General features: G+C 40.6%; 2 protein-coding genes across 3 annotated transcripts in view; one reads left to right on the top strand and one right to left on the bottom strand.

Moving 5' to 3' along the window:
* Positions 1-15,770: 15,770 nt before the first annotated feature.
* On the top strand, positions 15,771-23,469 carry pfn2b (profilin 2b). 2 transcript variants are annotated; one of them, XM_058637636.1, is made up of 3 exons: positions 15,771-16,124; positions 18,837-19,029; positions 21,196-21,614. In XM_058637636.1, the coding sequence occupies exons 1-3, from the start codon at positions 15,996-15,998 to the stop codon at positions 21,291-21,293; spliced, it is 420 nt and encodes a 139-aa protein (XP_058493619.1). In that variant the 5' UTR covers positions 15,771-15,995; the 3' UTR covers positions 21,294-21,614. The 2 variants fall into 2 exon arrangements, with proteins under 2 accessions (XP_058493619.1, XP_058493618.1); XM_058637635.1 differs by lacking the exon at positions 21,196-21,614 and adding an exon at positions 21,621-23,469 and having other exon boundaries at positions 15,778-16,124.
* Positions 23,470-23,964: 495 nt separating this feature from the next.
* Positions 23,965-26,864, bottom strand: part of rnf13 (ring finger protein 13) — a 39,244-nt gene continuing 36,344 nt past the window's right edge. Inside the window, exons 9-10 of the mRNA XM_058637634.1 lie at positions 25,467-25,547; positions 23,965-25,385 (exon numbers count right to left, since the gene is read on the bottom strand). Coding sequence (XP_058493617.1) covers positions 25,009-25,385; positions 25,467-25,547 — 458 coding nt within the window. The 3' untranslated portion in view covers positions 23,965-25,008. The remainder of the gene's footprint in view (positions 25,386-25,466; positions 25,548-26,864) is intronic.

Raw genomic sequence — 26,864 nt, 5'->3', positions numbered from 1 at the left:
TGTGTCTGTCGCTCTCTCTCTCGCTCTTTCTCTCTCACAACTTAAACAAACAGGTCTGTTGTTTATTTATTCCACCTTTATTGCTCTTCAGGAATAATGACAAGAGAAAGGGCGATAATAACAGCCTGTGGTAATTTCATCAAATATTTTGTACAGGTAATGAACCATGACATTTATAGCTTTGTTATAATATCTCTTTGACACAACTGACGAGCGATTGAATTACATAACGTCCCAGTTGCCACAGGAAAACAACTCAGTATGTGAGTTGACATAAGTAATAAAATACAAACAATTTTTTTCCTGGCTATATTTCGTAAGTGTTTTTGGCAGAATTAGCACTTGATTTAAGTCAACATTATACAAGTAACTGATTTATCAGTGGATCCTGATGTTCTCAGTGAGTCACACAGCAGTAACCTTTGAAGGTTGTTAATTCAGTGCCACATTTTGACCTCAAACCAAAACAAGGGCTTTGTTGGCCACATCTCTACCTTCTGTCCGTGCTCTCTGTAACATACTGAATATTTGGAAGCAAAGTAAAAGTGTCCTCTAAACAACTTGCCACCAGAAGCACAAGTGAATAAATTTAACCTCTGCAGGAGAGGAGTTCTATAGAAAAACGTCCTGCAGTTGGTTGATTTTTGTGGCACAGAGGCATCGCTGTGCCAGTTTGAGCATGGGTGCAAGTAAAGTTGAACACAGAGTGAAAAGTTCTTGTGTGTCACACAAAGTAGAAGTTTGTGCATATGACTAAAACTGCATGAGAGGTGTAATTACTCCAAATTGAATAGGTAAACTTGCAGACACGTTTATTGAGGAATTTAGCACAGAATAGATTTATTTTATTTTCTCAAACATTTTTTCTCGTTTTCACATAATTTCTTTAAAAAAAACAGGTAAAAGACCCATTGCAATTGAGATCTCAATTACAATGGTGACTTGGCCAAGATGTCAGTAGTACACGTCTTGATATTTTTTGTATTTTTTGTATTTTGTATTTGTGATATTATCACAAATATAAAAGAACAGATTACAAACTGTGAATTTACAAAAACGAGTGGTTCAACATTGCAAACATGTTGACAGTCAAAGAGCAGGGGCTATGAATGCAGTAACAAGTTTAAGAACACAAGCACTGCAGTGTTTCTGGTGTCACAGGTCACATGTGTATTCACTGAAAGACGTCACCGTGCAGAAAACGAGTGCGTCCACCCAGGTATCGAGTCTCTGCTGATTGGAGGTGGAACCTTTCCGTGATGTAAACATGTTGAGGACCCACATTTTCACAGGTACGAACTCACATGCACTAACATGCAAATGCACTCACACTAAGATGGACAAGCAGCCAGACCGGTTACCAAAACAAAGAAGAGCTCAGATCACAGCACACACAGAGCGAGTGTGACTTCATACTTCTCACTATTACTGCAAAATATATTGACATAGAAAATCATTGCCATAACTTTTAAATTGAATAATGCAATCTTGAATTGTTTCAAGATTAAATATGTTTTTATTAGACACGCATTAATTAGTACTTCTTTCTACCCCAACCTATAACTCCTATGAAAAACAATGTTGCAACATCAGCCTCAACAAGCCCTCTATCTATACTTAGGCTCCCTCCTTTAGCAGCAGGCTGTGCGTGGGCTTTCCCAGCCCCAGCCAAGGTTTTTGCAGAGCTGGTTCTGTTTATTTACTCTGTTATGAGGGCAAAGACTTCCAGGCCATGCTGAGGCGCATCAGGGCTACGTGCTGGGTCCACTTTCAGTGTGCCATTACATTAACAAGACATGTCTTGTGTAGTGACTATTTTGGAGCCTGGGGTCCTGGCCAATGGTCACTTTCAGAAGCCCAACATGAGAGACCTCTGGCCTTTAGCAAAATTCTGTGCGGTCCAAATGTGCACAATCAACAAACAAACTGACCAAACATCACTCAGCACTTGCTAAAAAAAGGGTTCCCCCAGAGGAAAGGGCACAAGGGGTTGGTTCAGGCAACTGGGCAAGCTTGGAATTGCTATAGTGATATATACATGTGAACCTTGTGCATGGTTTCAAGTTTATTGGGCTCCTTTCCCACAAAAACACACATTTGCTTGTTTGTGTTGACCTGGACCATTTATTTCCCTGTGTCTGACTGCTAATAAAAGAAAGAGTTAAATAAAGTTAAATTACCATCACATGTGCACTTCCAGGTACTACTCTGTCCCTTTTTGTCCACATAAGCCCTCTGTTAGTCAAAAATATACTGAATTCAAGAGCTCAAAGTTTAAATTTAGTGTGTTTCTGGGTATCACTGGGTTACTGTTGAAGGAGGCTTATTCATCCTGATAGATTTTACCCCATAATGAGTGTTGGTTGTATTCATTACACAACATCCTGAGGTTATATTCCACGGTGTGTGAGTTAAAGCAACTTTAAAAAAAATGAAATTAAGATTACTTTAATTGTCTGGACTGAAAAGGCAGAACACAGAATCAAAGATTGATGACTGGTGTTTATTGTGAAATAACAAAGTCTTTAAACACTGGGCCATTGACAGCCGAGCAGATTAACTGGCACGGTAATGAGGTAAAGCGGGTGAGACAGGTGTTTGTACACGAGTGGAATCCAAACCACACAAGGACAAAGCTGGAACGTGGCTGAAATGTGACGCAGAATGGATGTTGAACCAGGGTATTACTGACGTGCAAACAGCAAAACTGGCAGGGCATCAGAAACAAGTTTAAAACAGCCAAGGTGTTGTGACTGAACCGCAGTCAGTGTTGTAATGTAACAAAGAACACATACTTCATGTATCTGTACTCTAGCTTTCTTATTTATATTTCTAGTAACTTTTACTTTTACTCCACTACCTTTCCTGAATAAATTGTATACTTTTACTCTACTACATTTCCTCTAACTCTGGTCTGTATTTATAGAGCACTTTTCTAGTCTTGATGAGCTGCTTTACACTATAGTTTTGCCATCTACACGTCTTTCATACCCATTCACACACTTCAGTAATATTATAAAAAAGTGACTTAAACTTCTAGCAAAGTCATTTTCTGGTAAGACACTTTACTCGAATATCCCATTAAGGTACTTTATACAAGACTGAACAGCAACAGTGCAGTCGGTGCTGAGCTGATGTGTTGTGAAATGTTTTGAACTACTAATCACATCATAGATGCGTCTGTTCAGTGCATGTAGATTTAAAACACGACTGACCCTGACACGGAAAAAGCTAAACAGAAGTCGTTTCATGCAGTGACCTGTCAAACTGGCTGCCGCTGCTCCTATTACAAGGGAGGAAGGACCGTTGCTCTAAACAAACAAATATTTTGATGCTCAGCAACGACATACTATCTCCTCTGTTTGCCACTGAAAATGTCATAATGAGCATAATGAAATAGTGTCCACACCATAATTCTACCAGTAGTCCTCTTACACGGTTATTTAAACCTTTCAATTAGAGTTAAAGCATTTCATTGCTTACACTGGCCAAAGAAGGAGTTCAAGGTTCAGGGTCTTGGAATTCTTAAACCGTTAAGACAAAGAATAATGCTGTGTGGTTATCTGGAAAAACTGCAAAAAATGAATGCAAAGACGCTAAGAAAGCATTCCTACAAAGGGCAAATTTATGAGCTTGTGTAAAACTGCATTATTCAACTCAGCTGGGAGGAATATTTGTATATCTGTGTGTGTGTGTGTGTGTGTGTGTGTGTGTGTGTGTGTGTGAGAGAGAGAAAGAGAGAGAGAGAGAGATAATCCACATGTTGCTGTGCACAGACACACAACAGTGTGCCTCCATACCAACAAATAGCCATATGTACATATTTTCCTGGAACGTCAAAGCCAAAATGAAGCAATAACAACATCAAATTTGAAACCCACGGGAACTGTGCAGGAATATGTTTTGTCTAAGTCGTGTGATGCCTGTGTATTACAGGGAATTATAGTGATTTACCACCAGTCAGCGTGTTTGTTCATGATCAGTCATTCCATCATAATCAGTCTTTCATAGAAACTGACTCCTTTACAAAGCTGCCGCATTTTGCCTGTATGTGTGTGTGTGTGTGTCTGTGTGTGTATTTGTTATCTCTTAAGGATCTTTTCTGGCATAAACATCGACCTCAGACCCGTGGTCCTTATGGAGATTTAAAACTGGTCCTAATGAGGCAGAACCTAATTTGCTCAGTGTGTGTGCATCGCTGCTGCATTCTGTCATGTTTGTTTTAATTGTGGTGCCCATAATTACAGATTAGAGAATTCACACAGTACACTTGAGGTTCCCAGCAGAAACACAAAGAGAAAAGATCCGTTGATAATGATATTGACATTTTTACCAGAAATAGTCAAGGCTGAATCTGAATACATGAAAAACTTTAATAAACTACTAGTCCATATCTGCGTAAACCTATGTGTTGTCTTGTCACTGCCTGCTCACAGCTACTGGGTCATGTTCACACACTTCCTCATGGACAGAAGAACAGGTTAATCTGAGTCACTTAGGTCAACATACTAAAAACCTCAATAACTTGTGACTTATCTTCTCTCCTTCCTGAAGGACAGATTCCAGAAAACTGTGATTGCGTTCATATGACGTGCTGCAGGGCTGCAGCTGAGGTTCCCACCAGGTCATGGATTAGTACGAAAAGCGGATGTAGGTTACTTAAGCAAAAGATCACAACAGGTCATGATGTGTTTCCAAGTTTATAATATGTTTATATATTCCAGCAAAGAGCAGTTGTTCAGACAAAGGGAGCTATTGCTCTAGTGAATATGAAAAATATACACACATTCAAACTTAAAACATTTCCTTTGACTTAGTGTGGACACACACACACACACACACACATAGTGCAACATTACCTGTAACCCCCGTTCTCTTTCTATTTTTTTGACATTCTATGTCAATGTGTTTCATCTTTAAATCCAGCAGGTGTTATTATATTTATGTTATTATCTAATGCGCCACTAAATTCAACATTGTAATCTGTATGAATGAATCTCAACCATATGTTTTTTACGTTGACTGGCCAGTGATTGAGAAAAAAAATAAACAACGTTTTTTCAACATTGCATAAAGCAAAAATGATATTACTCAAATGTAATAATACATTTTCATATTGGTCTTAGCAATTGCTGTATAACTGGCACACAAAATGGTGCCACATATGTTAACACTGATCATTCTGGGTTAGCCTGCATCAATTTTAGCATGCTAACATGCTAAACAAAGACGTACCTGCTAAAATGTAGCCTCTGTTGTTGTTTGCTCATGTTAAATTTAGCTCCACAGCCTGTAATGTGGCTGTAGACTTCTGGTCTTGTTACTTAACAGGTTAACTTAATAAGATTTCTTCTTTATCAAATTACAAACACTTGATTGTTGCTACATCTGAGCACCATGACAACTTATTTCAGAGGTCACGCAGAATTACATTTCTCTCCATGTCCACCAGACTCAACCTGTTCCAGGAAACTGCAAACATGGAATTGTTAGTCAGTCAGTCATCATCTACCGCTTTATCCTCAACCAGAGGGTCGCGGGGGGTGCTGTGCCAATCTCAGCTACATCGTGCGATAGGCGGGGTACACCCTGGACAGTTCACCAGTCCATCGCAGGGCCACACACAGATAGAGACAAACAACCATTCACTCTCACACTCACTCCTATGGTCAATTTAGAGTGTCCAATTTACCTATCCCCACATTGCATGTTTTTGGACTGTGGGAGGAAGCCGGAGTACCCGGAGAGAACCCACGCACACACGGGGAGAACATGCAAACTCCATGCAGAAAGGCCCTTGTTCCAACCGGGGCTCGAACCCGGGTCTTCTCGCTGCAAGGCGAGAGTGCTAACCACTACAACACCGTGTGGCCCTAACATGGAATTGTATTTAACAGATATTTCGGAGTTCAACATGCCTTTTGAAATAAGATTTTAAAACTGACTGACCCAAGAAGTTAAGACCATATTATGTGTCTCTGACTTCCTCTAACGGAAAGTAATAATTTCATTAACCTTGTTAAACGATGCACACACATTCACAGACAAGTGTTCCACCGTTCATCCTTGTTTGTGCATCTTTCTGCTCCTTGAATTAGTATAATTACTTTGCGCTGAATTTCTGAAAATAAGAGGGAGGGCAAAGTTGTACATGTTCAGCCTTATTCCATTCCGCCCTAATCATCTGCTTGTAAAAGTGCCTACTTGATATGTATCATCACATCCACGGTGAATCATGTTTTGCCTTGGGGAAGTCAGATTTCAGAGTTACTGTAGATATTCATTCAGGGTAAGTATAGGCCTACTGCTCTGCTGTAGTCGAGCAAGTTTCAGCATAAATGTATGAAAATGTTTTGAAAAGATTACATTTCTGCTGGGCCACACGGTGGGTGTAGTGGTTAGCACTCTTGCCTTTGCAGCAAGAAGACCTGTGTTTGAGCCCCGGCTGGAACAAGGGCCTTTCTGCATGGAGTTTGCATGTTCTCCCTGTGTGCTTGGGTGTTCTCCGGCTTCCTCCAACAGTCCAAAAACATGCAATATGGGGATAAGGGAAATTGGACACTCTAAATTGACCGTAGGTGTGAGAGTGAATGGTTGCGACCCTCCTGTAGAGGATAAAACAGTAGACAATGGATACATTTCTGCTTCGCATAAAGTGAAAATTTACATTTTTACTATATATTTTAAAGAGGAAAGCCTAGTTTATATTTATTTCTGTGACCCTTTAATGAGTCTGTATGATAACCTCAGTGCTTATAATGAAATACACAGCGCAAATTCTAAAAAATACAGTGAAATGTAAGAAATATATCCTTTCATATTCATTTCCTCCTCCCTTTGACCCTTGACCTCTCTGTACATAATATCATCTTGTGTTTATACTAGCAGGTAGTGCTTCCATCTTTTAATCTTCTCATTGTATTTCTGATCCTGACCAAATGATGTCCTTAATTGCCAGGCTTGAAGGGGATTATGGGGCCAACAGGGGGAGGAGAGGTGGCGACAGACATGATCAGCCGACACTGGGCATGAATGGGTAGGTCCATGTGGTCAGTGAGCAGACAGGATGAAAGGCTACAACATTTATTTTATCAAAAGACAGTATGTTTTTCATTACATGCACCAGTCAGTTGTGTAATAATGTAATTTGCAGCTGTGGAACTGCTCGCCAATTCAGTTTGGGGAAAAATAAAAGATTTATCAGAGTTATGTCGTGTTTGGCTCGAATGTTTTGTTGCCAATTGGAGGTACGTGATCAATTCAGAAGAACAAGGTAAACAAACAAAGTAGCCACTGTCATACCCGCCGTCTGAAGCTGATGTATTACCAAATGCAAATACTTACTGTTGCACTAAATGTTGTGGATTCTATTCTTTGACTCTTGAAAACATCCTTGGACTAACCTATGTGTTACGTTTGCTTCACATCGGCACATGACAGAAGATAAATGTGTCATTTCTGGAGTTTTGCCCTTTGACAAATAATTGAAATTGATATAAACCAGATGTAAGGAAATTGGAAGTGTTGTTGTGCATACCTCACATCTACTTTAAAGTTTATTTTACAAAAGAAAGTTTAGTAAACGAAAGTAAGAAAGTTCTTTCCCATTAGGACCAATCAGCTTGGGGGAAATCGTTGCATAATGTCATATGCTCTCTGATTAGGTTTGGATGGAAAATAAATTTATCATGGTTACATCAGATATAGTAAGACTGTTGTTGCCAATTGCAGAAACAGGATTTAAAAGAAAGAAAGAATTTATTTTTTCATGTGATTACTGCTAAACAAGGAAGCTGATGTGTTGCTAAATGTTATATTTACTGTTGAGCTAAATAATAATAAAAACAATTTTATTAATTTACTTTGAATTTACGTAATTTACCTTGTATTTGTGCTTTGATTTGACAGTTCAACACTTAAAAGCAGTATTATGATACGCCACGATGTAATATGATACCATAAAATACTTTTTCTAGTGTGACCTTTTCAAATGCCATGAAGCACGTTTTTTGGTTGCTGGTTCATGTACTTTATTTCAACAACTGTGTTTAAAACAATTCTTAAAAAGATATTTGTTAGAAAGTTTTTTAACTTTTTTTTTGACAGTTTGATAAGTTTATCATACATTTTAGATTTGAATGTAATCAGAGTCTTTCAATGAATCGACATAATTGTGTTCATCTCTCAAAACTACAACAGTTCTGTTGTTTACGTACGAAGTACAACCGGTGAATTCATGATCACAATAAAGTATCTCTGCCTCTTATCTTGATAGAGAAAGATTAGAATAACAGCTTTAAGAAAAATCTCCAATAATAGTGAGCCCTTTATTGTGGGGCACTGTGCCACAGCTGATCAACTGTTGTAACCAGACACAGCCACAAGATGTCGCCAAAGAGCAGTGAAACAATACGCTCTTCTTTTTCTTCTGATGATTTTCAGCAGGCTGTACACTGAGAGGTGTAATGCTGCCCTCTACAGTTTGAACTTCTATATCACGGTTCTGTGGTGCTCGAGCTGAGATTTGAATTGTGGCTGAAAATTAGGGATAATATTTTGTTTACATTATCTAAATAAATGGAGGCCATTGAGTGTGTGAGTGTGTGTGTGTGTGTGTGTGTGTGTGTACAGATGTGGGTGGTGTGGTTGATAGGTGGGTGTGTGTGAACATGGTTATCTCATATGTGACCTGCTGTGAACACGTGTCCATATCAGTAAGTGTGGTGGTCAAAGGTCTGACCAGGTGCCAAACTGTTTCCCCACACATGCTAAATGAGAAGATGGAAAAAACAACTGCAGCATCAGGCCAGTGTCTGTGGCTGACTTCAGAGTCACATAAAGCTGAATGAAGGCTTTGAACACATGTTTACCACTGCAGGAATCAAATTAATGTTTATCACACTTACTGACTTAATCTTTGAGTGTCATGGTGGATCATTTTCCAACTGCAACAACATAGAGTTTGTTGTTATATATGAGGATACAACTTGGAGACTTGATGAATAATTATCCTTACCAGTGTTGTAAAGTACAGTAACAAACAAAGTACAAATACTCAAGTACAAAATTAACATATCTATACTTTACTTTATTTACATTACTAGCAACTTTTACTTTTACTCCACTACATTACAAAAGAAGAGTTGGTAATGGTCTGTGTTTATATAGAGCTTTTCTAGTCTTGATGAGCTGATTCACACTACAGTTTACAGCCGTTCACACAGCTTCCATACTCATTCACACACTGCGACATGGTGTTAAGTGTCTTGCTCAAGGAGACATGTAGACTAGCAGAGCCAGGAATTGAACCCACAGCCTTCCAGTTGAATGACAATGCGCTCTACCACTGAGAAACCATGGCTCTAGCCTGACTCCTCACTTCTAAAACATTTACTTAAGTAATATGATAATAATAAAAATGGTCTTCAACTTCTACCAACGTCATTTTCTGGTAAGATAGTTGCACTTTTACTCAAGTTTCTCTTTTAGGTACTTTATACAAGACTGGTCCTTACAGTGTGTGGGTGTGGTGAGCTGGTGAGAACACTGTGAGAACTGTATAAAAGTAACAATATAGTCATCTCTAACTTATCAAGCTCCGTAAATTCAGGGAATAAAAAAGTTATCCAAAACAAAAATCTACTTATATCACTATGTGTCTGCTACAACAGCAGTTAAATAGAGACAATTGGACTCTAGCAAATGTGTAAACTGTAAATGTGCCGAACACTTCATCGCTAGTTCTATAGTACATCCAGCTGCTGGGGGGGGGGGGCCCAGATAGATGGAAGGATAGACTTTTGCTTTTGTAGAACATCAGTACAGTACAGTAAGTCTTTCCTGGGATTCATCCCACAGCGGGCCACTAAAGTATGCACAGAAAGACAACGTGAACAGCACCACCTACAGAAATTCAGCATTCATCAGAACTGAAAGTTTACAGTGTGACTGACACAGAGGTCGTTTTCTGTGCTGAGAGCAGAACAGCCAGCCCAGCGGTGACGACAGAGACTAATGCTGGAGAATTTAGACGTATCACATGACCAAATACATGCCTTTGTACATTCCTGTGTTTATACTATGTGTGTGCGCGTGTTACAGAAAGACACACTCATGTGGTTGGTGTGATTCTGTATATTTCAGGGAAAGTAGTGACAATTCAAAGGATACGGGGACTTTAACCGTATTTTGGGTTTGTGCTTATGAAGAAAAAAAATCTATAGAATGTCAGGTCTGGTGTGAAACACACCATGTGTCTTATTTGGGGATGTTTTTTTTGCACTGAACAATGACGATTAAAAATATTTTAAATTTAATAGCAACTTGAGTGAAACTGATCATACCATAAAACCATAAAAATGTCCACTTCATCCCTCTCTATGACTCATGGCTAGTCATCATTGACGAACAGTGGGGCTTTATCTAATCTCTGTACGTCTTCATACTATGCTGGCAGTGGGAGTAAGACAGAATGCACAGGAGCCTGTTGCCGGGCAGAAAAACAACAACAACAACAACAACTCCCTGACTAAAATGCACATTTTGCTTCCAAAACATTGTCTTAGAGAATTCACCTTCACATAATTGAAATCAGACAATGGCGCTTGTCCTTTTGCAGGAACTAAATTTTTCCAAGAAGCAAATGTGCTTTTTCTTCATCTGTACACTTGTAGACAATGCCTTCACGCCGCGCTGCTGCTATTCAAATTCAAACTAACCCACTGCCCTCAGAATGCCCCGACTTTACATAAACTCACCTTCTGTGTGATTGTTTGTCATAACTATGAGTCGTGAGTATTTGCCTACCTGCGTGAGTCTGTTTACACGTGTGGTTTTCGAACTTTATTTGCATGTGACATCCACCTGTTGCAACCATCAATCAATTAGTGAATCATACTGTATTTGTATATCACGTTATGTATAAGTACTGTAACAAAGTGAGGAAGGGAGAATGCGTTATCAGAGAGCGAGAAACAGCAGCAACAGAATACGTTTAAATAAATAAATACAGTAAATAAGCCTGATTGTGAAAAGACTGCTGCAGTATGTTGTGCTTGTCCCACCGTGTCTAACACATGCAGACTGACTCTGCCGGCTGTGCAGATGGACCGTCTTTGATCTCTCTGCTGACCTTATTCCAAGGGCAAAGGTCACTGCAGCCATGCAAACTGATTATCACATGTTTCATCCCAAGTTGCTATGCATGCACAAGAGATATGTTATCAAATGATAATGGCATCTTTCAGCTTCTGCTCTGACCTCGTTGAGGGCAAAGGGGACGTGCATCATGTGTCCTGTAATAAACTGAGGAAAGTGGTTGTGACACCTCATCTGTTAAAGCTTGTTGCCACGGATGTGTGCATCTGTCGTTTCCCCCACTGCCATGGCTAACTATTGATTGATTCCATTGTGTGTGACAGGCCCCAGACCTGACTCTAATTTATAAAGTGAGCAACAGCAGTTCTCCGTCTTCAATACCTGCTGCTGGTCAATATTTAAGACACCACACTTTCTGTGAAGGAATGTGAAAGCTCAGTTTCTTTCACTGAGATTTGTTGCAGTGCCTCTGCTGACCCTGCGTCTACCTGTAATGCACAGAGATAGATTTCCTTTTTATTTGTCATATTACTTTAGGGCTGTAAATAACAATTATTTTTGTTTTTATAATTGATTAATCTGTCGATTGTTTTTTCAATGAATCAATTACTGTAACATTACAGAACATGTTGATCAGTGTTTCCAAAACAGTGAAATCATGATGTTGTCAAAAAAAATGTTTTGTCCATGAACCAAAATGATTCAGTTGTAAAGATTTCTTTGTTATATGGAGCAAAGAAAACCAGAAAATATTCACATTAAAGGAGCTGAAAAATCAAAGAGCTCATTTTAATTATCAACAAAACAATGAAACCGATCAAATCGAGTCCCAAAACAGTAAATATTATTAATCGTTGCAGCTCTTTATTACTTCACCATCACTTGCCCTCTTGCGTTACAGTGAACTCAACATACTGACATGATTTTAAGTGAAGAATTTATGCAGGAAGCCAGAATTGGGCTTGAAACCCCCACAATCATTGCCCAAAGAAATGTATTCATATAGAGACACACCTCATTAAAGATACTGTACACCATGAGAGTCTCAACGTGTTTTAAGTTTAAAATACGTCGATTTTATCTACCGCTACACAAGATTAAGAGCTAGAACTACTAGAGTCAGGGATTAATAACTTTGCACAGTCACAGTGAAAAATGTGTCCAGGCAAAGCAGAGCCTCCTGCAGAGTCATGGCTGAACTAAAGACTGCTGCTTTAATAACCTCTGTAACTTCAGCCGCTGTCAGGCAGCTGTGGCTCTGACCGCCTGACCTCTTCCCCCCACTGGCTGATTTTAATACTGACCACCTTTGGATGAAAGATGATTCGTTTCTGGTTGTCATTATTTACTAGTATCAGGCTTTAATTTACAGGGAGAGAACAAAGAACGGTCACAACGCAGCTAAATGTAAAGTGGATAATAGTCTTTTGCCCTAAAAGTAATTTTATTAGTAATTATATAAGTATAAGAAAGACACATAGCTCTCAACTTGTATAAACACACATTATCGAATCACACCTTCACGACGATACATAATCTTTAATATAACCCCATATTTATCATGAGCACTGGTGCCAATCGCGGCTGACATAGGGCAAAAGGCGGGGTAAAACCTGGACAGATCGCCAGTCCATCGCAGGGACGACATACAAACAGCCATTCACTCTCACATTCACACCTACAGTCAACATAGAGTGTCCGATTAATGATTTTTGGACTGGAAAACCCAGAAGACAAAACCCATGCACACATGGGAAGGACATGCAAACACCACACAGAAAGGCCCTTGTTCTGACCAAGTCGTCAATGCGGGTATTCTTGCTGCAAGGCAACACTTCATTCAGCCCTTTTCTGAGATACGTGTGAGCTGTTTTTTAATATTCAAACGGTGGTTTCAGTAAGAATGAATGAATGTTTGCAGTCCCATGCCGTCGTCGTCCTCCGGGCATTTTTTTTCTAAATCAAACGGCCTGAAAAGTGGAAAGTATTTGTTAAACTGTTAACCACTCTGCGTGTGCATCTGTGACATGGGCTCACAAATATGCAGGTCTTGTTTTATTGAGTCACAGGCCATAAAGATTAACAACACTGGCTGTCAGAGGCCTCATTGCAAAGGTACTGATATTGCTCTTGTCAAAACCTTTGACTTCCTTGCAGAGCAGAGGGCTTATTTCTTCATTTGAAACGTCTGTGTGTCGAGGCAATGATGATCGAAAAGAAGGACAACGTGCTTAAAATGAAACAGGGCAACACCTCAAGCAGTAAACCAGTTGCAGGTGCACGGTACAACCCTCTGCCTGCTGATCTAACAGGGTGGAACACTCACGATTAGGTCACAGTGTGCACTTCACTGACCTTTCCACCTTACCACTGAATACTTTGAGTTAACTTTTGCCTGTTTACTCCAACTCATAGACTTGGGGAGAAATCTGCTGTCAAAAAAAGACGCAGCAACACCTGCTTTGCCTCTGTGTCATCCAGCTGTGTCCGTGACAAAATCCTTTCGTTGGAGTCCTTGCTTGAAACCAAGCCTTTTTTCTAAGGCAACAAGGTTGTTCTTTGCTCTATCGCTATGACTCATGGGCAGGCTGAGAGGCTGTGTGTGCTACTATTTTGACAGAGCAAGTGCAAAACAGAGGTGGCCATGGAAACTGACGTGTCCAATGAGTGAGTAGGACATGGGCGGGGCAGGCTGATGGACAAGGGATCCTGTTTAGTTCTTTAGCCTGGTCAATTAGTAACTTTTTCACAACAAGATAGACAGAACGAGACAGAGAGGGAGAGAGAGAGAGAGAGAAAGATCGAGAACTCACTGGAGGCTTCTGCATAAAGATAAATCTGATGTCACATGGAGGGCCACAAGACTCGGATGACGGAAGCTGTAAATGTGAAGCATGACATTAAGAGTTAAAAACACATATATCTGTAATAGCTGACAAGGCCGTATAAATGTATGAAATTTCAAAAAGAGACATTTTGAGAGCAAAAGTGAATAGAGAAAGTCAAAAGGCCTGCTGAAGTAACATGACCAGGTCACCATGAGAGCCACTGGTGAATTCTCTCCTCACTTTTTAACTCGACTAATATGATGTTAAAAGCTTAAACATAAAAACCTTAGCAAAAGTAATAACTATATATTAGTGTTACCATTTAGTAAAAAACAACAACAATATATTATATAATCTGTCTTTATAGTCCGATAATTTAGATGAGAGGTGAAGACGTCGTAAAAGGTGATGATACAGTACAGGGCAAATGCCTGTATAACATCACTGCTTTTGATTTTTTTGAATAAAGTTTTAATTATTTGTTGTACTTACGTCCGGTTATGTGTATCAGGGTGGCAACTGAGGGTGTGCTTTTGTTTTCTGCGGTGTCAATAAAGCATAAATAAAACGGGAAACAATGAACAATATTTAGTACTAACACTCTAACTCTTCTACATGATTTAGGCACTGATTGAGTGTTTTTAATATACATTAGCACATTTATTCAAGATTTTTATTGACTTTAATTAATGGAACATGTCATAAGACAAGCAGCTCCTGTGTCCCCACAAACTTAAAAGTTTGTTTTTACGCACATTGGTTGGAGCATGACCACGCCATTCAGCTGGACGAGGGTCCTTGTCCCAATACACAAGCAATAGTGGGAAATGGACATTGACTGATGTGTGTCTTGTTAGTACAGTATTAGGTGGTTTCTGGTTTAGTTTCTGGCTAGATGTCAGCATTTTGAGCGCCATTTCAACTCATACCAACAATGAACTTTAAAATGTTCAATTTTAAAGACGACAGAGGATAAATTCAGTATCCTCAATGTTTTCCTTGCTTTTGTCTTATTCTTAGTTTTAGCTAGGGTGGGTACTGTGGTCCATGCGCAGAACACCCAGCGCAACCTGTTTGACATTGGTCCAACTGATTTTGAGATTAGATTTAGTACAATTTCAGTCTGACTAACATGTTCACATTTTGTCTGGTTTTAGTCGGGCAAACACAATAACTTGTTACATACCAACTAACTTCCTCTTTGTACTTTGGTGTTGGGGAGTAAAATTAAGTTTACAAACTTTAGTTTACAGCTGGACAATGCTGTCATTAAGGAAGATAAAGCATCAAAAATATCCCTAATTGGCAGCCAAAGGCCACCAGCTTCAGTGGTGTCAAATTTGGCATTTGTAACTTAGATGGTAAATCTTATCTAATTGTCCAACAGAATTAATTTTATTATGTAAAGACAAATTAATCATAAATTAATAAATTAATACAGTTGCATTGTAAGATTATGACAGATTTAATGACAGTATTTAACAACAAAAAAACGTGGATAATATGTCGTCAGTGATTATCATGAGGTAAAAGCCAATGTCTTCACAACTATTTTACACACCGAATAATGGAATATCTTCCACTAACCCACTTCCACCAAATATGTATGTATGAGTGTAAATCAGTGACATTGCTCATATAGAGCTGTTCTGGCAGGTTTAAGTTGAACAAAATTACAATGCTTAAGAGGAACATTCAAGAAATGTTAAGTCAAAGAAAAGCCTTGGTGCAAGTCTGGAAAAAAATAGTCTGTCTTAGATTGCTATAGGAATCAACAATAATGTATTCCTCCGCGGAGTAGTATATTTATGCAGTGCCAGCAAGGCAAACAACGACCCGGGCGGAGGGATACAGTGAGGACTACACCCAAGAGCCTGGTCGGTTGCAGCGGCTTCTTTCCGTTGCCCAGACTAGAAGAAAGCCGGGACGTGACGAAGTCGGGGGAGTTACTTGCTTGCTGGAGGCCCGTTAAACCATTGATAAATACAGCTTTCCTCTCAGTGTCTTCGTCGCCCGAGAGACGTTTGTACCCCAGCTCGATCTTGTCATCCTAGAACTCATTCTTGAAAAATGTCCTGGCAAAGCTACGTGGACAACCTGATGGCTGATGGCAGCTGCCAGGACGCGGCCATTGTTGGGTATACGGACGCCAAATACGTCTGGGCATCGCATGGCGACGGTACATTTGCCAACGTAACGGTTAGTATGCTGTTTCTTTTAAAGTTAAAATGGAACGTAGGATAACGAGGTTCATTGTGCATGTTGGTGTGTTTTTTCTGCATAGCCGGGCCTTGTTGAATGAAAAGAAGGCGAGCGCTGTGGTACACATGGTATCCGGTGGTCTCCCGCACACACACAGGATGCAGTAGCACGTATGCACCGTTGCGTTTTCATTTATCAATGGATTGTTGTTTTTTTGTTTTTAAACATGTCTGGTAAACCAATGTCTTTCATTGGTTATACCAGGAAAGGCCTCTGTACTAGTCGAATATATCCAGAGCTTGTAATATACGGTATCAAAACGGGAGCTAACGGGGCTAACTTAGCATCGCTAACAGGTTAGCCTGAGTCAACTCGCCCTCTTTGCTTTGCCAGTCAGAATGCGTAACGAATTAAACCCCCCTCGATTTTGACGACTGTATTGTAAACTGGTAATAATGGTGGTCATACATAGCGTGTGTAGACGAGGCCGCCACATATTCGCCCATATTCTCACTGATGGATAACGGTTTGCTCCATTCAGGCCGGTCACCCGCTGTAAAATCGTTCCGAGCTAACGCCAATAGCGCAGCGGTAAGTGTCGCTCACACGCGCTCTGGGCGTGCTGCTGTCGCGCTTTGCTACGCCTTGATTTTTTTTCTCCTATTCGGCTTCTGTGAATCACACCGCCCCTTAATTTCTAAGATGGCGGACACACTCCCAGTTTCTTATTCATTTTGCTCACGGAGGCTGATCGAGTCGACCGGTCTTCTGTGAACATGTGCATCTTCAGCGGTCCCGATTTTGACGCCCAGAAAATACGGACGCGAAACTCGTGGCAGTATTCGTGTCTATATCGATATATACATATATAAATACATAAATGTATATCTTGGTCAAACTGTGAACCGGTATCCAGAGGTTACACGAGCCTCCATTTTGTCTTGTTAAATAATTAGTCTATGATTGTAAATTCGCGTGAATGCGAAGGTCATGTGAATGAGACATTATTTTGATGACTGGATGGTCATCCATGCCGTAGATGGTGACCTGTGGACGGGTGAGCCGCCGCTGGCTCACAGCGGTTGGGAGTGTCCGCATAGAGCATGGGGCGATGCGATCAGTTTACTCATTATGTTGAACATCATTTTATAACTGACAGTAACGGTTGTCGTTGTAGGGGAAAAATACCGTCGACATAGAACCAATCGCATTATTTCTATTAGCGTTAGCCGGCCTGGTTTAGTCCAAATCTGATGACTCACGTTTTTCAACAAAACTGGCTGTGGATATGTTTGTGCAGCCAGGTAACACGTATGTGGAATTGTAACTGCGGTTCAGGTTTAGGGGTTAATGCTTGGTAAGAACAACTAATGTTCGCCTTAATGAGCTAATCGGTCTCCGACGTCCAGTTAGCCGCAATGCTAACGTTATCCGACTATGCATGCGTCTGGGTTTCCTCTTTTTGTTTGAATGGTTTCGTGTGTGCTATGACTGTGCACTTCTGAAGTTGAAGGGCGACGCCTTTTGTTCTCTTATTTCGGTTCAAACTAACGGAAAGTCGGCCATTTAAACGTTTTTGATAACAGTGCAGTTAAACACCTTTTTGTATAAATTCTGTGTAAACGGCTGTGGTCAGATTATGTTATATTGGCGGTACAAGCCTGAAAATACTTTCTTACTGACTGCACGACGTGGTGGCATAACTACACCGTTCATCCATTTCATTAAACCGGTTATCTATAACAGTAAATATTACATGGCTGAATATATATGTATATAATTATGTACTCATGCCACAATGTCTACAAATAGTGTAGAGGCTGTAGCATAATGCCAAGCAACTGAGAAGTGTTGAACTGATAACTTAAGGGTTGACTTCACTGACAAATGACAACCACGTTTTACATTATCTCACAAATTTTAGTCACATTGAATTCAACATTCAACGATACGTGTTTTGTACAGAAACAAATGTGGTGTTAGTCTGCTTGTGCAACATTCTGTCAAAAATGTATATAATTGTTAATGAATGAATTATTTTCTTTCTTTAGTTCCCCCCCCCAAGGATTGTTTATGTAGTAATGTATACTTATTAAAACAAAGATTTATTTAACAAAAGTATACACATGCTGTATATGCATGCTCAATGTTGTCTTTTGGTGTAGCCGTGATACTGTATCATTGACAGGCCTGGCTAATGTACTACAGCATTTACTGAAACAATGTCAGGTTTACAAGAAAAGTAATTAACGTTTCTTTCTGTTTCCATGTGGATAGGTCCTAAAACATTTAAACTGATCTTAATGTTTTGGTTGATTAGTGTAGAGATCATGGGTCTTAAAATGTTCACCTTTTTTATTTGGCAACACCTCACACTAGTGTTGTACTCAGTACATAGCCAATTCAACTTTGAATTTTAATTTTAATATTGCATATCTGCCTGATGTATCAATTTATACAATCTAGTACTGTAGGATTCAAGACTGCAGTATAGGTCCATTTCTTGTGTATGAATGTGGTGTTATGGGTCTAGCATGCAAAAAGACAAGAGAACAGACTCCAATTGTTTTTCCAAGTCTAATAATTGCACCTACAATTACCTTTTTGTAATTGACAGCTAGCTAAAGAATCAATAGCCAAATGGACTGATATTCTGCATAAAGATTGGCTGACTGTACACACCTGACTTCTTGCTTTTATTTCTTTTAGCCTGAAGAAATTGATGTGTTAATAGGAAAGGACAGAGAGGGATTCTTCACCAGTGGGATGACCTTAGGCAATAAGAAGTGCTCCGTTATCAGAGACAGCCTCAACATCGATGGTGACTGGACAATGGACATCCGGACAAAGAGTCAAGGAGGAGAGCCAACATACAACGTTTCTGTAGGCAAAGCCGGCAAAGGTGAGCAGCACATCTGACGTTATTGGCCACATACATCTTAGTGGTGCTACAGTGTCAACATAGCCTGCTGTGATTATAGTGCCATTAATTTAGCAGTGTTCTACATCCTGTGTTGTCAATGCATGTGGTATAGATATTTAATGCACCTTTCCTCAATATATGACATACACAGCTTAAAATGTCAGCAGATATCTCCTTTTAAAATATCAGCAGATGTAAGTGGAAACAAGTGTGTTCATGTTATATGTATGAATATTAGGGAAGGTTGTTGATGAAGGGTAAAGTCTAATGAAGAGGTCAGTACATTTGGGTGTACAGGAAGATACGCTCACTCTTGTTCTAGTTGAACATTTGTAGTGGACTTGACATTGTCTGGTGAAATATCAAAGTTGAAAAGTATATTTCCAACACTTTTCCTCTTTCACAGACTCTTTATCTATGCTATTTATTCCTAGTAATTTAAGCACATATTGCTGCAAAATTGGTTTGCCAATTGCATTGTAATTATTTTTGAGGGTTGGAATTGTTTGGTACCCTAGTATGAATTAAACGTACCATACGTATAATATAATAAGCAGCACTAAAGTATTGGAACAGAGGTCATAAAGGATTGTTTTTTTGATGGTGTATTTTAAATACATTGCTTAATATCAGTATATAAAATATTAACGGAAGGAACGGTTATTACAAATTTGTATAAAATTCTAATTTGATGCTTAGATTATGTGAATTCCTATGTTGCAACACATGCGTGCAGATTACTTAAGATTACTTCAAATAAAAGGAATAAAATAGAAAAGTGAGATTCTCTGAGGGGTCATATCCTAGGCTGATGAAATCTGGTACAGATTTTTGGATGAGTTTAAAAAAAATAAAAGTTTAAATTAAAGTTGTGCCTTTTGGGGGGGGGGGCTTGCCAAAGAGTTGTGCCAGTTTTCATGTTGCCTGTATGGGCCCCCAATGCCCCGTCCACCCAACTTTTCTCAGATGCGAGTAAAATATACAGGTGAGACTGTTTTCACTGGACCTAATCTTTAGGCCAGAGTTCTCCAATCTTCCTAAACTGCATGCCTCTTTCTTTTCCTGTTTAACACAGCCCCTTACCCACAAAGTATGAATCTGTTTTCCTGCTTATATGCTTCCACTCTTCTCCTGGTTAAATGCCTATTCAGTCACTAAAGGATTATACATGTATTGAGGAGAGGTACCACGAGCATGCTGCTGTATCCTTGTCTGCTGCATTAGTGATGTTGGTAGTCTCGAAGCTTCACTTCTTGATCCTTGTTGCTGGATGGTGCATACTGATTACAGATGAAACAACGTTTTAGGTCATGAACAGTAACCCCGTATAAAATTCTCATGGATAAGTAATTAAAAGAAATTTTGAGTGTGGGATTTTGTGGTCATTGACGAGATATTTCAGATCAAAAGGTTCTCGGTTTTCAGTGATCTTTGTTTAAACCTGAGCTTAATCATTCCTGTATCTTCCAGCATATAACTTCACTGAGTTCCAGCTCATTTTTGATCATACTGCAAGGCCCTGAACAAGTTGATGTGGAGAATTGGCTCCATTTTAAAAGATAATGAACTGGTAAACATTGGTTTCACTTGCAGAGGAACTCTGTAGATGTTGACGAGAACTTGTGCACACATTTGATAGTTTGCATGCGTCCGTCACAGTTAATATCCGGCCGGTTTTCTGTTTATGCTACATGCATATGACAAAAGCTGTAACAGCTGCACTGTTGTGATGTCACAAATGCTCCCTCTTAGTGGTTTTAATTTGAAACATTGGATACAGGAAGTGGTGTCAGTAAACTGCTGCCGCTTGACACAAGAGTAAAAGAAAAAGGTCAACTGAGCGATTAGGTTTTTTAGTTCCTATCTATATTCATTTCTGCATAGTCTGCATGCACCGCCCATGTGCCCTGTCTACCCTAACCCCAGCAGAAACAGTGTGATGCATCTTGACCACCAGCAGCTCTGATCAGAAAATCAATGTTGAGCCAACATAAAGGCCAAAGCTGCTGCTGTTATGCTTTATGTGTTACTGTCATCTTTTGTAGCTGTCGTCTGCCTGCTGCATTTGGGTCTGTGCTCTTCTCTTTTCACCCGTGTGATCTCCACACCTTCTCTAAATGTTCCTTCTGTCTCTTTTTCTTTCAGTCTTGGTCTTGGTAATGGGCAAAGAAGGGGTCCATGGAGGCGGATTGAATAAGAAGGCATACTCAATGGCAAAATACTTGAGGGATTCAGGGTTTTAGTGTAGTTTTCGTGTAGCTTATGTGGTGTAGTTTAGGGAGAGGGCGAATAAAACAAGCAAAAAGGCAAACAAAAAACACAAAACTTCAGAAAAACAGACAAAAAACATAACCGTTGAACCCATTTTTTTTCTCCAGCAGTTCTGTTTTAAAAAAAAAAAACACGATCAAAAAAATCCCAGGAGCATTTCTAACAGTGTGGACTCTGTCCTCAATGGTTGAGCCCCACATTTTATGAGGTGGCAGTGAAAAGGTATCTTTCTTTTTCCAGCCTTACTGTCACCATATTTGTTCATTTATATTGTTTTTTTTTCCTTTTATGTACTCCAGCAATGGTTTTTGTCATGGGGAATGAAGGTATCCATGGAGGGCAGCTCAACAAGAAAGCATATACGATGGCTGATTACCTGAGGAAATCCGGATACTAAAGCAACCTGTACCCAGCCACCTAGCAGCTCACCCTTACCACCCTGTTGCATTTCACACCACTTCCAGTCCTAGTTGGTAGATTTGTTTTGTTTCTCTTCTGCTTCTTCTCTCCTATTTGTTATCCCCCCCCCCCTTTTTTGTCATCTACCCCTAACCTTCCCCCTCCTCAATACACTTGCTTTTCTGTTTTTTTTCCCTCTCTACCCCTTAAAGCACTATTATTATTTTTTTTGATGGCAAATGATTAGCATGTTCCTCACAGGTTGTCATGACAGATCTGCTCTTGACAAAGACCAGCAAAACAAAATTCTGGCCAGACACCCGGACAGTGAAAGCGATGGCGTCAATTTAAATAGTTTTCTCTTTGCGTCATGGTGCCCATAACATGAACCCCATCATACACAGTCCCTCCCAGAGCAGCCAACGCCCTTTTGGAGCACTTGAGCACTAACAAAGCTCATCATGTCTTCCTCGGTTGTCTCCTCTGCCCCCCCCACCCCAGTGTGTCCAGGAGGGGAGACTGCATGCATATCTGTCAACTCTGGTTCCCCTCCACATAACCCACCCACCCAACACACACTCCTGCCAAAAACGTTTTTTTTTTTTCTCCCCCGTTTTACCCCGCCCTGTTTGACCCACACAGGTAACACTACAAGACTCTTCTCCTCACTACTCGTGTCCTCTAGCCTCCCCTCTCCCTTCAGACTCGCCACTCTGTCCTGAGTATGTTATTGGGCAGAATGTGGTAGTGGTCCACATGCTGGTAGCCTCTCCTCCCACCATCACAGCCTCCCCAGCTGCACCTAAACCCATGGACATTCCACAGTAATAACGGCTCAGGCACTTAAATCTGTTTTTGTTTGTCAATTTTTTTTTATTTTTATTTTTTAAAGGCTGCCATTGTTTTTGGACCGTAGATAACCCAGCATATAACCTCCCTGGAGTATGTCCAGTTTATTTTCTTTCTTTTTTTAATAGGACCAAGTGTAGTTGAAGCTCTGGTGTTAATGCATTTGTTCTAAACCATGTGAAGGATGACTGCTAACTTTGTTTTTTTGTTTTCCAATGAAGGAAACACTCAGCAGACGGTAATACATGCATAGCATGGTTAAAATACATGAAGCTACAGGGGGAGGTAAGGGTGGGAGTATCTGAAGAATATTCTCATAGTTTTTTTTCCTTTTTGTTAGAAAACAAACTGCATTTGTACAAACCCATGCTGCATTGACAACTACAAAACTGTGGAATAAATTGCCTTCTACTCTATAGTCGTCTGAGCTCTGGGGTATCACATGGTCTGTCTACGGTCAGTACTGCTAACTGTAACGTCCAACTGAGAAAAAAAAAAAAAACACTTTAAAAGTAGAAATGACACTCGATGGTATTGGTTGGAAACAAAGATGGTTGTTGAAATTTCTGCAGAACCTGTGTATCCTGTGCCATAATGTAGAGAGATCTGTTGCTGTTGTAAGATGGATTTTACCCACTGTCCACTAAAGTAATTTCATTGGCACTTTTTTTTTTTTTTTTTGCTTCAGCTCCACTGTTTAGGCCTTGTGGGATATGTGTACTCATTAAAAAAAATCCTGTTTGAAGTCCTGTTTGCTGATTTATGTTAATTTACTTTTCCTCACCACTTTTTTTTTTCTCACATTGGGGATTTGATTTCATATGCATAAAACCAAGAAATGCCATAAATTGATTTATCACCTTGTTTACAGACAGATCAAATAAATTTATTCCAACCAGATGAGTGTTTACTGGCATTTTTTTTTTTTCCACAATGAATGTCCCCCTCTTTATTGCCACTTTTTCTGTGGTTAGCTGGACACAAAGACCGAACGCAACCCCAGCCAGTGTGAAAGGGGGATTTAGCCTAATTCCAGAAACCAGGATTACCAAAGACTCCAGGCAGTGACACCTTGGTCCATCTGTGTAAACTAAAAACTAAAAATCCAGTGTCATTGTAGAATTAAGTAGGAACATAACATTGGCCTCACATGAAATGCAAGCTCATTGTTAGGTGTCATCATTGCTCACTGTGTCTTATCCACAAATGTTTTATATTGTGGTAAAAATTAAACTCTGAAGTGATATTTGTCAAGTGTGGGGATCCAATTATTTCCAGTAGTATAACGAGTCCTGTCAGCAGGGTATCACACTCGCACTGTAGCTGTTCATGTTGCACATCTGTGTAAAGTCAACGGGTCCGTTTTTCATTGTCATGAAACTTGACAGCCAAAGGTTTCCATGTTAAGTGTCATTTTTATTTCATCGAAGTGAATTCATATTGAGAAAAGACAAACGGAACGAAAACACAGACAAGATACGCCAACTTAAAAAGGCAACGGGATTTCTTTCTTTTTTTTCAATGAAAATAAAGCTGTTATGGCAAAAGAAAAAGTTAGAATATTCACTATAAACAGTATTAAAATGACCTTAAACATCTATCACAAGGCCGATCAACCAATACCTGCTCTATGTTAAATAAAGTGACAGGTCTGAAGCAGCCAGAAGAAGTTCATCACAGGCAGAGTGGACACAGTTGTCCCTCAAGTGTCTCTTCACACTTGAATTTGTGACCCACGACATAAGAACGTGACGTCACGTGGCGAGCAGTGTGCATTTCTCACCCTGGATTGCCTCCAGTCACTGTAACAGATAAACTGTGGCATAAAACACAGACGGGAGCAGCTCGTCCGTCTCCTTCATGCGCCAGACTCGAAATAAAAATGGCAAAAAATTGCTGTGATTTTAACCGTTCCTTGACTTGATGGTTATGGATGCTGCATAGCGCTTTAAATAAGCAGAACATGTATGTACAGTAGTGAACCTGTCGGAGATGAATCAAACGTAAACACGTATCTTATAGTGATCTACGGTATACATAGTACCTTTACTGAAGTTTGTGTCGGACAATGATTGGGACTTCTTCACTAAAGGAGACAAAACAGCAGCGTGTTGTCTTTTTTTTTATGAATTTACAGTGTACAGTATAACAGTCTACTGTATATCAGTGTCATCATTCCTCTCAAATCTGTCAAACAGCCCATTCAATTTTCACTCACTGACCTCCAGTCACACGCGTGGGAATCAGCTAAAAGTCAAATTTAGATTTGTATGTGAACTTAAGGATACATTACAATGTATTGAAAGCAGCAACAGAAGAACCCAGATGATGAACCGGTTTCCGTGACCCCCAACAAAAGTCTCTGCAGCTGTGAGGTTGGGGTGTTGCAAAGGGAGGTGGGAGGAGGGGAGGGGGGGGTGTTTATTGACCAACAATCTGTCAAGCTTTGGGCAGGTTGTGCTCGTGGTCGAGGCCTTCGGAGGAAGGCTGTTGCAGCTGCACCACCACGGTCTCCACAGTGACCTCCTCCTCGCTGTCGCTGCTGTCCAGCTCGTCGTCCTCGTACTCGGAGGATTCCTGGTCGTGCTCCGAGTGCGACGCTCCTGACATGGTCCCAAAGGAGTGGGCGCTGGTGGAGGCCAAGGAGCGCAGCAGCGGGGTGCTCTCCGACACCTCCTCGTTCTCGTCGGGGCCGCTCTCGCCGTCCTCTGAATCCGACTCCGAGTCGCCCTGCGAGGGGATCACCTTCTGTTTGCACACCGGACAGGTCTTCTTGGTTTTGGTCAGCCACGGGTCCACACACTTACTGTGGTAGGCTGAGGACCGAGAGGAAGAGTTCTGGCTATGCAACTCGCCAGCGTCTTATTTGAACAAGAAAGAAGTGAAGTTTGACTCACCGTGAGAACATGGCAGGACTCGGAGCTTGTCTCCATCTTCATATTCGTCCAGGCAGATGGCGCAGACATCGTAGTTGTCTCCTGGGATTAGAAAAAAAAGCGTCTGTAGGTCAGTGATTTTATTAGGCATTAAAGGTCTAGTGTGTGACATGTAAGTGGGTTTACTGACATAATTGAAATATAGTCTCTTTGTTTTCAAAACCTTACAGTGACCATCTTAAGTACTTTAGGCACGGGCCTTAAAGAGGCAGCCATCGCGCACTGCCTCGTCTCCTTTGTATTAGCCTGAACAGACAAACCAGACAGAATTTGTTAAAACCTGTAGTCTGACCATTAGATAATAAAGTACATTTCTCTTGCTGAGACCGCTTCTCTCTGAACCTACAAGCCTAGTTCAGCTGCTCAACCACGCCCCTGATGTACGTACTACGTAGTTTTCTCCCACACACGCTACGCATCACAACAGACATTTGAACGAAAACGTGGCCGACGCGGCGCAGGTGGAGAGTGAGCAGTTATTTTCCTAAATAAAATGTGTACTTTTACTCCGATACATTTTTCTTAACCATCTCCGTTACTCGTTAATACAAAATAAAAGTTGAGCTGGTGACGTAATGCCTGTTTGTTGTCGCTAGTTTTAGCGACACCAGCTGTTAGCCGCTCGGCTGTTAGCCGCAGATTTCGGGCTCCAAGTGGACTTAAAACACATCAGTGGCACGTTGTTTACCGTGTCCGACACCGAGGCCCTGGTCTCTGGGTTTCTGGTCTCCTGTCTCCGGGTTTGTTGTACACTCCGGACGCCGGGTTTCAGCTATCAGCTGTTTCAGCTGTCAGCTGAGCGGCCAACCGGTGAGCTAGCGAGCTTACCTGTTTTGTTCAAAATATCGTTTTAACCATTCGTATTCGTAACCGTATATCGCCATTCGAACAAAAAATATCGCAATATCAGTTTTTAGTCCATATAGCCCAGCCCTAGTCTACCTACACCTACACCCCATCTACCAAGTAAAGGTATTGTTCTCACTCAAAAGCAAGCCCGACCCAGGGCTTTATCGTTCCAAAGCGTACCGTACCACGATGGAAACACGGCTTATTACATGTCGGACAATGGTGAATTACAGTTGCCTCCCGAGAGTGGGCACCTTTTTCTGACATCGACTACCCTGAATAAATGACGTCCCCGGCACACGCCCAAACACCTCCACCCACAGGGAGAATCCCTGTGAAGATGCCACTACTTCACTTGCACTGCACTTCCTGACGTTGCAGGAAGTGCAGTGTCTTTGTGAACGAGAAGCTCAGGAATGTATCGACGCACACTTCTCCTGCCCTTCCTCTTCCCGGGCTGAAGGGAGGGAGACGGGGAAGGGAGCAGAGTGGGTCGGTGTGTTTATGTAA

This window comes from Solea solea, chromosome 9, assembly GCF_958295425.1.
Source record: "Solea solea chromosome 9, fSolSol10.1, whole genome shotgun sequence".
Lineage (NCBI taxonomy): Eukaryota > Metazoa > Chordata > Actinopteri > Pleuronectiformes > Soleidae > Solea > Solea solea.
The sequence above is the reverse complement of the archived record's forward strand: the minus strand, read 5'-3'. Positions and strand labels throughout refer to the sequence as shown.